The sequence below is a fragment of the Choloepus didactylus genome, chromosome 18 (genome assembly GCF_015220235.1).
Source record: "Choloepus didactylus isolate mChoDid1 chromosome 18, mChoDid1.pri, whole genome shotgun sequence".
NCBI lineage: Eukaryota > Metazoa > Chordata > Mammalia > Pilosa > Megalonychidae > Choloepus > Choloepus didactylus.
Window position 1 is genome coordinate 55,527,472 of NC_051324.1, and position 14,461 is coordinate 55,541,932.

General features: G+C 37.5%; 1 protein-coding gene and 1 pseudogene across 10 annotated transcripts in view; one reads left to right on the forward strand and one right to left on the reverse strand.

Annotated features, from left to right (window-relative positions):
* BPTF (bromodomain PHD finger transcription factor) overlaps positions 1-14,461 on the forward strand; it is a 164,580-nt gene that overhangs the window by 129,735 nt on the left and 20,384 nt on the right. For 8 of the 10 annotated variants that reach the window (XM_037810590.1, XM_037810594.1, XM_037810593.1 and 5 more), the window contains 5 exons: positions 977-1,194; positions 7,806-8,028; positions 9,322-10,229; positions 12,670-12,752; positions 13,015-13,240. In XM_037810590.1, coding sequence (XP_037666518.1) covers positions 977-1,194; positions 7,806-8,028; positions 9,322-10,229; positions 12,670-12,752; positions 13,015-13,240 — 1,658 coding nt within the window. The remainder of the gene's footprint in view (positions 1-976; positions 1,195-7,805; positions 8,029-9,321; positions 10,230-12,669; positions 12,753-13,014; positions 13,241-14,461) is intronic. The other 2 variants (XM_037810599.1, XM_037810600.1) reach the window with 1 other exon arrangement.
* On the reverse strand, positions 4,720-6,930 carry LOC119513781 (annotated as a pseudogene).

Consider the following 14,461-nt stretch of genomic DNA (forward strand, 5'->3'; position numbering starts at 1 on the left):
CTAAGGAAATAATCAGAAGCATACAAGGATTTCTAAGCAAGGATTTCACCATAGCATTATTTAAACAAAGAAAAGGGAAAGTTTTCAGAATGTAAAAATAGGTTCAATTTTATACACGTGCAATAACATGAAATACCATCCAACCATTAAAAGAGTTTATACAGAGAAATATATATGTTTTCACAGAAGGAAAAAAAGAGGTAAATATAAAAACTTCAGAAATTTAATGGTTTTAACTAATTAATAACTTACAGGAAATTGTAAATGTAAACTTAGCTACCAAATAACCACTCTTAGCAACTATTCCACAAGGGGAGAAATTCCACATGCCTCTTCTTCCGTTTTCAGCAGATTAAACAAGAAACAAGGTTTTTAGAAGAATACAGTGCCTTTTCAATTGAACTTCATTCAGTAGACATTTATTGAACAGTCAACTATGGAAGCCTTCCTTGAGCACATTGCCCGAGTGTTGAGGATTTAGTGGTACTTGCTCTCATGGTTCACAAACTGTCTGTCAAACAGCTGTAAGAGAAGCTCATTTTTAAATGACATTGGCCTAGTATAATTTAGATTCCATTTCTTGTTGTTTAAAATTAATATGAGTTTATTATACATTAGGTTGTTGTCTTATTTTTAATATTATATTCCTAAGGAAAGGTAGCTATGTTATCAGTGGCATTTTCTACATATGCTTTTCTCACTTCCCTGTTGTCATTATGGCTTTGACTCAGGAAAAATTACTGTTTTTTCACTCTGCTAGAGCAGGAATTGGTTGTCAGTGAGCTGAATGCAAACAGGCTCATTGACAGCCAGATGAGTCTTATGGCTGTGTGTTCAAATGCATCCTTGAGCTGTTGGCATCCCATAAGTTTTACTGAAATTGAGAAAACTACACTCACCTGAAATGTTAAACTGTTTCAATTCAAAATTATACTACAGGCATACTACCATTTGTAATGTTTTGTTGTTTGTATAGGTACTCCTCAACAAGTAGTGACTCAGATCATCAGAGGGCAGCCTGTTTCCACTGCAATCTCTGCCCCTAATGCTGTTTCCTCAGCACCTGGGCCGAAAGGATTAGCTGCAGGACCGTCCACTGCAAACCTACAGCCTTCAACCTCACAATCCCCTCGCCCACAACAAGGACAGGTGAAGCTTACCATGGCTCAGCTCACTCAGTTAACTCAGGGCCATGTAAGTAATGTGACTTTAATTTTAGAGATGCCCTTATTTATTCTTGTAAGTTTAAAAATATGTACTTATTTTCATAAGTTTAAAAATATTTATTTTAAGAAATGGTTGCTTCCTGGAGTCAAACAAAAATAACTCCCTATAGGCAGATAAACCTCACCTATCCAGAGTGCTTAGACAGTGAGCTGTACTAGAGTTGGTTAACCTTTTTAACCACCAGAATTCTATTAGTTGCCCATTTATCTTGGGAAAAATAAAATTTAAGTACATTAAACCACTTCCTTGTAAGACTCAATATTGTGAAGATAATCAGTTTTTCCAATATTGATGAATAAGTTGAATTTAGTGCCAATGAAAATCCAAGAGGTTTTTTTTTGTGGACTCAGCTGATTTTAAAATTTGTTTGGACCAAGAATATCCATGACAATTTTCAAAGAACAGTGAGGTGGGAGGATTTGCTCTATGCGATAAATCTGATGTCAAAACTTAAATTGTAAAGCTACGCTAATTAATACAGAGAGCTATAGATGCAAATACAGAGAGATATGGACAAAACGATGGAGAACCCAGAAAGTGACCCATGAATATGTGGACACTTGTTAGGTGATAAGAGGTGGCATTGCAGATCATTGAGGAAAAGACAGACTTTAGTAAGTGGTGCTGGGACAACTGACTATATATGGGAAAACACAAAATTGGACCGTTGCCTCGCTTTGCATGTAAAGTCAATTCCAGGAGGATTATTGTCCTGACTCTGAAAGGCAAAAATGCTTTTAGAAGATAAGATAGCAGAATATCCTCATGACCTTATGATAGGAAAGACTTTCTTAAACAAGAGACAAAAACACTAACCATAAAGGAAAAGGTTTATGAATTAAACTACATTAAAAGACCCTGTAAAGAGAGTTACAAGAGTGAGAGTAGGTATGAATACAACCATCCAAGGACTATGATCCAGAATATATGAAGAATTACTACAAATTAAGAAGGAAAAAAATCCAGATAGCTCAGTAGGAAAAAAGGGCAAACATACTTGATAAAGAAAGGAGAAATTGTAATCTTCCAAAAATCCAAGTTGTTGAACCTTACTGGTAATCATGAATGCATATTAAAACTGTACACCTAAGAGATTGGTATAATTTAAATGTCCAGCACAACGAAGAGTTAGCAAAGATGTGGAGCAGAATGCATTCTCATAGACCACTGGTGGAGTTTAAGTTGATTCAGTCATTTTGGCAAACTCCTAGGCATTATCTAGTAAAGTCGAAGTTTTATGTGCCCTAGATCCCAGTAGTTCTCCTTCTAGGTATATTCCCTAGAGAAATTCTTACTCATGTGGGCACCAGGATATAAGTACATGAGGGTTCATGTTATCTTTGTAGAAACCCAAAACTGGGAACAACCCAAACATCATCTGTAGTCAGTTGGATAAATAAATTGTGATACATTCCTACGGCAATGAAAACAAACAAATTCCTGCTACACAGAACTCTATAGATGAATCTCACAAATACAGTTTTGATCTAAAGAAGCAAATTGCACACAAAAAATGCATATATTACGATTCCATTTGTATAAAATTCAGAAACAGACAAAACTAAGCTATATTGTATAGGGATACAAGACCGCTGCCATGCCTAATCAAGGGAGCCCCATTCCCATTATATTTTTCATGAGTGGTGCTCCCGAAGTTGTCAAATAGTTGGCCTTATAAAGATATATGCCTAGGTAGTAATACTATAAAGAAATACAGTGTTATTATAAAAGTAAGTCTAGTGGTTGTCTTTAGGGTAAAGGAAAGGAGTTAAGATCAGGACAGGTCTCCTGGGAGGCTTCTTGAGAGCTAGCAGTGACCTGAGTGGTAGTTTTATAGAAGTTCACTTTATAATTGTTCTAAAGTATGCCTGGCATTTTATGTATTTTTTGACTGTGCATGATATATTTTCACAAAAATATGTGTTTTACAAAAGCAAAAGTAAAGAAGCTTTGAGCAGCTCATGGGTAATGTATATGGAGCTTAGTACATGTACTTCATGGCATCAATTTTGGCTGTTGGGAATTTGGGGTGGATTGTTTTTACTTTATTTTGTTTTGTTTTGTTTTTTAAAAAGGCACAATTTTACTTTTAAAAGGGTTTTCTTACATTCTGCTGGCTCTGTTTCACTCTTATACATAAGCCTACACTCTCTACTCACCTTATATCAAATTCCAAAAGTGTAATTAAAACATAAAAATATTGTGACTGGTTAAAGGATAGCAGACACCATAAGGTGCAAGTTCAGGTGTTTTGTGTAACACGTATCTGTGTAAAAAACATTGGGGGGAGGGGGGAACGACATGATTTGTCACAAGTTAGGTTAATTTCCCTCAAAGTTTACAAGTTATCTCAGTTACAGTGTGCTGGCTGGTGAGCTTATTTCAGTATTAACCAAAAATAAATAAATAAAAGCTCTTAACTATCATTTTATGGAAATAGAATTCAATCCTATGATTTGTATCCTTCACATGATAAATGCAGGTGCAGACCACCCACAATCCTGTAGCACTAAAGCAGGAGGTAATGCAAGTATTCACTTGCTGGTCAATAAGAGGGATTTCAGTATCAATTGTTATGGGAATGAGTCCAAGCCCCAGCCCCATGTTGGGGTGGGAGGGTTACCATATTACATCTCTTCCCACCCAAAACAGCTGCTGTTCTGGGGAGAAATATCTTGCTTACTCTTGAACCCACTTCTGTTTGAAAATAGGCAACCATATTTTGAAGTAGTTGCCTTTTGTGGATGGTGCTTTTATTTTAAGAGCATAGCAATAGTATTAGAGCTACATGAAGATACTTATAAAACAGAAAAAATTCCCAGCAAATTGGAGTCCTGAACAGTTGGCTACAATTATTTGTAACCCTAGTTATAAGCTAGATTGATTGAGTTCTTTAAAATCATAACCTTTGAATTCTGAAGAGACATATTAATTCAATTTCTGAGTTTAGATGTATAAATTCTCCCTGTTGCTTAAGGCTCTGAGTAACATCTAGAAATAGAACCCACACTTTAGAGATAATTTGGAACTAGGTTTTATCTCACTCCTTTGTCTTTTGTTAAAGGCAGAAAAATAAATTTATTCTGTGTTGCAGATGTCCTTACAAACAGCTGCTAAATGCCTTGTTATATTCAGAGGATTTTTACAGGGTGTATTAAAAAAAAAAAAATGGATGCTCTCCATAATCAGTGCTGTTATCAATATAGAAAAGGTTAATTTACAAAAATGTATATATTCATAACCTAATCCAGCTGTATTTTCTGCTTCTGCACCACAGGTTGAAGGATATTTTAAAGATAAAAACTAAACTAAAACCTGAAAGCCTCAAAATAAGCTAGATTGACCTCACCTCTTCGTAAGTACCACACAGGTACTTACGTGAAGTGCAGACACCTGGCTGGCATCTGCTGTTACATCACTTCCTTATTTCTTCCAAATTTTCACAAAATATTTGCAGTGATTTTAGATCAAACCTATAGAAACATTTGCATACTAAGAAGAACTTAGAAAACCCATCCCTGTTCTAGCATTCTTTTCCTTGCATGATTCTGACAGTGATTTAAAGGAGGATGCCTTTTCACTTCTGGTGATAGGATGGTCTGTGAAGTCTTCAAAGGATTTCAGCTATGCCACTATTTGGAAAAGGGTCCTTTTCAAACCTATTTTCATCAACATGAGAGTCAGTGCTGGGGTCTCCTGTGTAGTGTCCATTCTCTGGTGGTCCAATTTTGGAGCCACAGACACTGAGGGCATCACTGGAGCAGGTGGCAAGGGCTGGAACCGGCCTGGAGTCTGGGGTGCAAGAAATAGTTGAATAATGTGAACCGATTCAGAATCAATGCTACTTAGCATTTCACCATTAATGGGGTGAAATAACGAGAGTCATATTGCTTATCCAATTTATCCACATAATGGACAAGAATGCTAAAAGGAATACAAAATATTAAGGAGAAAACCAGGACCAAGCCTACAATGTTATCTGCTAAAAACTTCCCAAAAGTATTAATTCTAGGTAGCCAGTGAAATCCCAAAATCGCTCAATTACATCTGGTACTCATTTCTCACATTTGCCATTCATATCAGAAAATCCCACTGTACAAGACTTTCCTTTCCTCAAACAAGTTCTTTTGTTCAGCATGAATATAGGGCATACAGTGGCCGGAAGGGTCCCTGCAGCACACCTTGCAGGAGTTGTGAGTTTCATTTCATGCACAGGACTCCAGTTTCTGCCCCCTCTCACAGAAGGGAATACATATTTCATCTTTACACTTTCCAAGATCCAAGCCAACTGTGTTATCTTCATCATTTCCAGGAGAAGGGCATTCACTGCTGTTACCTGTGCAGTAAGACACACCTTTGCAAGTAACCATGTTAATAGCTTGTTAGCACTTCTTTTCAGCAGTTCAGACTGACAGCTTTTACAGCAAGGACTGTTCCTATCACTGCACTGAACACCTTGTTTCAAAGTACAGCCATTGTTGCAGCAGGTGTCATTGTTCAGGTACCTGGATGCCAGGATCACATTCTTCCCCTTCATGCCCCCTGGAGTTCCCAGGGTTTCCGGACTTGTAACCAGGTCAGCTTCCTTTGAAAGGATGGTTTTACCATAATTTTTTGTACTGGTCAAGCCACTATTGAAATAAATATTTTTCTTTCCAACTGGACTATAATAAGCCTTTGGACAAACACCTCCTTGACTGTTTGTTCTGGGAGAACCAACATAAACTAATCCAAAAGTTCCCATATCAAAATTGTGATATGCGAAAGATGCACTAGGCAGACTTTGCATGCTTCCTTAGCTGTATCAAAGCTAAATTGCTCTGGCAACACCTTCACATCCCAAGCATCCTTTTCTTCATTTGGGTAACTTTTTGCCATACCTCTGGTGACTTGAGAATGTTAATCTACTCTATCTGTATTTCATAACCTTTAAGACCTGCGTTGTCCCATGAAGTGTTCTGATAGCTCTGTTAAGTAATTTGTAGTTGTACTCTCTTCCCCTCTGCTCATGTATTTGTAAAAAACGATGATCTGCTACCACCAATAATTTACACACATTCTTCATAGGATTAGGATCAGTTCTTCTCTTCACCCAAGGAACAAACTCTCATATGAATTTATATGCACTTCAGGTGGCTCTCTGTATATTAGCCCTTTTGGAAACAACTCTTCATTATCCGCTTTTAAATAAATGCACACTTTTGGCTTATAAACTAACATTCTTTTGTCTTCAGTATCATTAATAAGTTTCCAAAGTGGTTTTATATTATATTCTGTTCCATCTGTGTTGATTCTTATTGTAACATCATCATCTCCTCTGTGGGCTAGAACCCGAGAATCAGGCTCACCAACCACATGTCCACTGAAGAAATCCTGCCATTTTACAGTATACTCGCTTTCATTTTCACCATCTACCACCATCGCTTTGAAATTTTATGGAAAGGGGTTAGTACTCGATGCCAGGTATAATAAAAAAAATTTTTAAGGCTGAAAAAATTAGTGTTTCTGAATGTTTTGAGATCGGTAGTTCTCTTTTTCTTACTAAGTGCTGCTGGTTATTGGATAAAGAGAGGTTATCATAGTCTGAAAGCAAAAATTCAAGCTTTTCAAGTCTCTGGTAGTAGCTGAAGCCGGGTTGTCGGGAGGTCACGGCACCAGCACAAGAAGTTTCAAACCGGTCAGAAAGAGGAGACAGTGCCTCATGTTTCAGACCCAGCCACTGGCTCCACCTCTCAGGGCTGCCTTCACCTGATGAGGGCTTAGGACACTGCTCACATTGGGGAGATAAATAAGTCCTGGAGAGAAGAGGCAGTACCGTAAGGAGTTTTTAGTTACCATTTTAACTAGTCATACGTTACTGATCCTCCTGACTTGAGTGTCTGCATTCCTTGTCCAAAACCCTAACATTTGTTTATCCTTAGCACACACAAACACACACACCATAGATAATTTGGTATATTTTGAAGAAAAACAAAACAAAACTCAGGGGCCTGGGTTCTTCTTTTTTTCTCACCATGAACTGCTTCTCTAACTTTAGGCATGCTACTTAAACTTGCCAACCTGAGTTTCTTCATTGATAATAAGATTATAGTAAAATTGTGTCTGTCTTCTCCATGTAGTCACAAATCCATTTTGAGGCTCAAGTAACGCAACGTTTGTGAAGATGCTTTGAAAATTGTAAAATAATATGAGTATAAGATGGTTTACCATCATTTTTTTGTAGGAACTTGAGTCATTCATTTCAATGCCCTTATTTTCTACGTTGGGAAACTTAGACCCTGAGAAGTGATGTTGCTTGTGGATAGTTACCTGGCTTTCCATATGGAGAGCCTGGACTAGAGCACGGGTCTCTAGATTGTTAGTTTGATGTTTTTTCCACCAAAGAACATCAGTCTTTTAAAATAAATACTCGTATTTTAGCTTATGTAAATTCCTCCTGGTGCCATTCCATTGACATTCAAGTATATATTATCATTCTTTTAAAGAATCTTTTCAACATAAAAATGATGTAATAAAAATTTTATATATACAAATTGATGCTATGAAATCTGTTTACATGATGTATGTTTTTTCCACAGGGTGGTAATCAAGGTTTGACAGTAGTAATTCAAGGACAAGGTCAAACTACTGGACAACTGCAGTTGATACCACAGGGGGTAACTGTACTTCCAGGTCCAGGACAGCAGCTAATGCAAGCTGCAATGCCAAATGGTACTGTTCAGCGATTCCTCTTTACTCCACTGGCAACAACAGCCACAACAGCCAGCACCACCACTACCACTGTTTCCACTACAACAGCAGGTAGATCCTGGGTTTATCAGAAATGCTGAATGTTATTACAGCAACCTGCTGGGCTGACAGAGGGGATGAGAGGACTAATCTGTATCTTGGGGAGAATATGCTTTAAGCCAATAAGCTTAACAGCTGACTTAATCAGCCTTACTGGATCTTGATGCTTTTGTGCCTTGTGCTTTATAGAGTCCCCATTGCCGTCATTTCTGCTCCCTGATTAAAAACATGCAGAAAGTAAGGCAAAAAATAATGGCCCACACTTAATGCCTGCCAAGCTTTTAAGACACTGATTGAGTAATGGAATTGATCTCAGGAAACATGGATATATCCCCCTGTTCCAGTTTGCTAATGCTGCTGTTATGCAGAACACCAGAAATGGATTGGCTTTTATAAATAGGGTTTATTTGGTTACAAAGTTACAGTCTTAAGGCCATAAAAGTGTCCAAGCTAAGGCATCAACAGTAGGGTACCTTCGCAGAAGAATGGCCAATGGCATCTGGAACACCTCTGTTGTCTAGGAAGGCACATGGCTGGCGTCTTCTTCCTTTGCTCCCAGGTTGTGTTTCAAAATGGTGTTCTCCAAAATGTCAGTGTCACCTTTCAATAGCTGTCTTCAAAATGTTTCTCTAAGCTGCAGCAGCACTGAGTTTCTTCTGTCTGAACTCTTATAGGGCTCTGGTAAACTAATCAAGACCCACCCTGAATGGGCGGGGCCACACCTCCATGGAAATAATCTAATCAGAGTTATCACCCACAGTTGAGTGAGTTACGTCTCCATGGAAACAATCTAATCCAAAGAGTCCAACTTAATCAACACTGATACATCTGCCCTCACAAGATTGCATTAAAGAGCGTGGCATTTTGGGGGCATAATGCATGCAAACTGGCACACCCCCTAATAACCTGAAATTGAGAGCTGCAGATCCAGAACCATTTTGTTCCCTCCTGCTGCATGCTTATAGCCCACTGCTGTCATGCCATAGGATGAAAATGAGGGTTTGCATTAGCCTGGGCCAGTACATCCAGCTGACTTCAAAGAGGCTACACCTAGCTCTTGGAAGCCAGTCCTTTATGGCTATAGAGAATTGGCAAAGTATGCCGAGGGCAACCATGGAACAGAGCCCAGTCCCCCAAGTTGGGAGAGTCCTAATCCAATCATGTCTAAATGGAGCATTTCATTTCAAAGGCATTAATCTAATAAAGTACAGAATTCTCAACTTTAGAAAATCCCCTTCAGATTCTTCTTTAACTGTGGTCTTACATTCTAGAGTAATGAAAATGTTTGGTCTTTCTTTTTCACAGGCACAAGTGAACAAAATCAGAGTAAATTATCACCCCAGACACAGATGCAACAAGCTAAAACCCTGCCACCAGCTCAGTCATCAAGTGTGAGTCCTCCAGAAGCCCAGCCACAGACTTCTCAGCCTTCAGCTCAGCCCCAATCCCAGCCCCAGTCCCCAGCTCAGCCTGAAGTTCAGACTCAGCCTGAAGTTCAGACCCAAACAACTGTTTCATCCCATGTCCCTCCTGAAGCACAGCCCACCCAAATCCAGTCATCCAAACCCCAAGTTGCAGTACAGTGTCAGCCTCAAAGTAATGTCCAAGGACAGTCTCCTGTTCGCGTCCAAAGTCCACCTCAGACTCGAATACGTCCATCAACTCCATCCCAGGTGTCTCCTGGACAGCAATCCCAGGTCCAGACTCCAACTTCCCAACCGATTCCAATTCAGCCACATACATCTCTTCAGATACCTTCCCAAGGCCAGCCACAGTCACAACCCCAGGTACAGTCTTCAACTCAAACTCTTTCATCAGGACAAACGTTAAATCAAGTTACTGTTTCATCCCCATCCCGTCCTCAGCTACAAATACAGCAGCCACAGCCCCAAGTTATTGCTGTGCCTCAGCTGCAACAAGTCCAGGTTCTCTCTCAGATCCAGACACAGGTTGTGGCTCAGATACAGGCTCAGCAAGGTGGTGTTCCCCAGCAAATCAAACTCCAGTTACCTATTCAAATTCAGCAAAGCAGTCCTGTGCAGACTCATCAGATTCAGAATGTGGTTACAGTGCAGGCAGCCAGTGTGCAAGAGCAGTTGCAAAGGGTTCAGCAACTCAGGGATCAGCAGCAAAAGAAGAAACAGCAGCAGATAGAAATTAAGCGGGAACACACTCTCCAAGCTTCTAATCAAAGTGAAATCATTCAGAAACAGGTAAAGTTATTAAGTAAAAGCAGCATGTTCAGTAGCTTGAATTATTGTGCTGTGCATTAGACTTAGCGTTTTGTTGTGTTAGGTTTCCTAAATGAGACAAAAGTCATTGATGTTTAAACTTTAGAAGAAGCGCTGGATTGACCAAGAAATACTGAATGACTGCTATGATTTGGAGATCTTTGCTGGATATATACAGTCAGTGCAATTATGAGAAACTAACTGTATTTTGGGAGAACTAAGCTGGGAAGAAGGGAGTTAAGAGTTTAAGTATCATTAATACAAAAATTGAAGGTTTAAGTTTTAAAGACATAAAAAATCCAAGAAATTTATTTGAAGTTATTTACAGATGTCATTCCTTCATTTGTCTGTAGAGTAAGCAAATTACAGACAGATCACATTCATTTACATATCTAGCCATACCTTCATTAAAAAGCTTTAAATACTATTATCCCTTAGCTTAAGTAAAAAAGCTCATCTTGCAATGCCATCTCAGTGAAGTAAGGCAATTTAGATGAATTAGAATTATTCTGTTTAAAATGAAGCTGCATTTATAACATCTTATAGAATTACTGAGAAAGTGTTCTTTGCATCTACAACATGTACTGCCCAGTACTAGTTAGGAGTTTGAATGTGGATTTCATCTTTCAAGAGACAACATTATTTGAAAGAGCAGTAAAGAAAATTTCAGAAAATGGGTTCAACTTGAGAAAAGAGCAAAAATGTGGTAAAAAGAAGATGGGAGGGGTATATGCAATCTTTAATGAAGACAAGCTATTAATTAGAGTATTACTTAATTTGACACCATTGAATTCTCAGTTAAGAGTTAGCTTGATTTGATGCCTACATTTCAATTAATCCTACAATTAAAGTTGGGAACTAAAGAGCTAAGAACTTCTAAATTTGCACTGTCTAGTACAGTAGCCATTACCCACATGTGGCTATTTAAATTAATTAAAAGTAAGTAAAATTTAAAATTCCATTCTTCTCACTGGCCACATTCCAAGTACTCAATAGCTACATCTGGCTCGTGGTCACTGTATTGAACAGCACAGCTGTAGAATGTTACCATCATCAAATAGTTCTATTAAGCATTGCTGTTCTATATACTATGAAATTATTTTCTAAAAAAATTTTCCCCATAAGTATCCAAAATAAGATACAGTTCTCTAAATTTCAAAAATGTATATCAAATTGAATTTCCTCCTATTCATACATTGTAGATCTTTGCCCCATGTGGCTTATCTTCCTCTTCTCCTTTACTGTAGCTGTCATTCATGTCCTTTACCTTTAATATGAGGCCTTTTCATTAAGGTTCAAATTTAGCATTGGCTGTTATCCCTTGGTTTTGCATTTGAATGAAACTTAGCTTTAGTGTATGGATCCCTGAAGGATTGCTGGAATAAGTAATAAGGATTTTACAGAATGGAAGCCATGGATCTGGCTGACAGAATGTTGTACAAGGCCTCTAAGAGCTGCAGAGTAGCTCACCTAAAGAGTGTTGACCTGGCCTTTGGCAAGCAAAAGATGGTGGCATAGATGGACAGTTCTTCTTTGCACATTTGAAATGTTACTGAAATGTTCAGTTTTTATTGTTGATCAAACAGATGAAGGGTTTTATACATTTTCATTATTGAATCATGAATGGAAACCCATGTCTTACTGGAAAGAGTACAAATGTTACCAAGGCAGGAGACTTGCATTCATTTCCTTGGTCTCCCATTCACAGTTCCATGGCACTCACTTATCTCCTCTGAGCTGTGTCCTCATTGAAATTGTTTTCCCAGCCACACAGGATTATTGTAATGAATAAATGAGATCATATATGTAGATGTACTTTTTAAATGGCAGAGAAGTTTTAAAGATGTAAGGTAGCATTCTTATAAAATTGAAATCGTATATTACATGTTCAAATACATACCCAGATTTTAGTATTGTATACTCTGAATTTCATTTTGAAATAAAGCCTAGCTATAAATTGAGAATTATTACAGTTTCTGTTTATCCCCTAATTGTTGTGTGAGGAGGAGAGGGAAAAAACTTTAAAATTAATGCCTGGGAAGAGAGCACAATGTTAAAAGCATGGCTTCTGGAGAATGACAGCTGGGTTAAAATCCCAGAAATATTGCATATTATTTTATCAAACAAGTTAGTATATTTCTTTATGTCTCAGAATCCATTTATAAAACCATCCCCACCTTTCTCTCAGTGTTGTTATAAGGAATAAATGAGGTAATGGCAAGTGTTTAGCTTAGCACAGTACCCAGCACATGGTAAGCACCCAGCCCATATGGTAGCTGTTAATTTCATTTGTATTATGATATAACATTCTTAGAGTTTCTTTGGAAAGCACTTTCATGTGCTCAGATTTCTTGTTGTTTTCTGTGTACCAATTTGTGGTCATTATGAAATATGCACTTTTGGATTTTATTCTGTCCTGAAGGTGGTGATGAAGCATAATGCTGTAATAGAACATTTAAAACAGAAAAAGACCATGACTCCAGCTGAAAGAGAAGAAAATCAAAGGTAGGGAGAAATGTATATAACCTAATGCAGGTTTTGCCTCACATCGATCTCTTCTCTTTAGCATACACACACCGGAGTTCAGGGTTTATATTTTTTATCTTAATTGAAGTTCATTGAATGAGAATACTTGGCACTATTAGGTATTCATAACTGGTTTGAGTCACTCTCTGAAACTTTCCAACTATAAAGACATAGAAAATCATTTTCTTGAGCCTTTCAGACTAAATGCCCAACATTACATAGATTGTGTATTTTTCTTTAGAATGATTGTCTGTAACCAGGTGATGAAGTACATTTTGGATAAGATAGATAAAGAAGAAAAACAGGCAGCGAAAAAGCGGAAGCGAGAAGAGAGTGTAGAACAGAAACGAAGTAAGCAGAATGCCACCAAGCTCTCTGCACTGCTCTTCAAACACAAAGAGCAGCTCAAAGCCGAAATACTGAAAAAAAGAGCACTCCTAGACAAAGATCTACAAATTGAAGTGCAGGTAAGAGTGTATTTCTTTTCCTTCTTGCATCCAATGTTTAGCATCTAACTTGGGCTTTTTTCCCTTGAATTTTTAAAATTCCAGCCTGTTTTTTAGAATTTACATTCATATACTTAGATTATAAAGCAGTGTGACATGTCTTGAAACAACACAGTACTTTTATGTCTAAATGTATTTGTAATTTCCAAACTAGCCACGCTGAGAAGTTAGTCCTTTGATTAAAACATTTTTAGAACTCTGTTTGGAATAGCTTTTTAGAGTATATAACATATTCTTGCCAAAAGTCATTAGAGCCAAGGTTTATTTGTTGTTTTTTAAAGCAGTTTTATTGAGATAAATTTACATACCATACAATCCACCTAAAATGTACAGTGTCTTCTAGTATTTTCACAGAGTTGTGCATTCATGACCACAATCAATTCTAGAACATTTTCACACAGAAGAGAGATCACTATGTTATACAATCCCATGTTTCATCATCTGGCTTTCCTTCTAGTAACATCCACGACCCTAAACTTTCCATTTCAATCACCATTGCACCCACATTTCATCTCTGTTAGTTACCCTCAGTGTAATGTGAGGAGCCAAGTTTTATGAGAAAGGTAAAGAGAGAAACTGCGAAATAATGTTGAAAGAATGAAAAATAAAGTGTATCCATTAAGTAATAAATAAGATCAGCTTACTTTCTTGGCTTATAACTGATACGAAGGCGTTTCTAATCCTCTGCTTACTTGGAGAAGTTATTGAAGAAAAATGTAGGAAAAAATCAATTTGTATATATTTAAATAGCTTTCTAAAAGAGAAGTAGGCAACCTAAAGCATCCCTAAGAGTGCACTGTAATTTTAAGAAGTTGAGAAATATTAAGAAAATATTGATTGTAACAAATCAACACTGTGCATAAATGTGAAACATTAGAAACCTTCCCATTAAGTCAGAAACCAAACAGTGCCAGACATCACTATTATTATTTAGCATTTCTGGAAATTCTAGCTAATGTACTAAGTCAAGAAAAATAAATGAGAGATAAATATTGAGGTAAAGAGGAAGAAATTGTTACTATGTATGATATGATTGTTACATTAATACGCCATGAGAAAATTATTAAAATTTATGAGACACTTCAGTAGTGTAGTCACAGGATAAATATAAGCCTGTAACTAGTGTGAAAGGGTAATGAACAAAAGAGCCAATTCACAGTAGCGACAGAAAATGTAAAATAC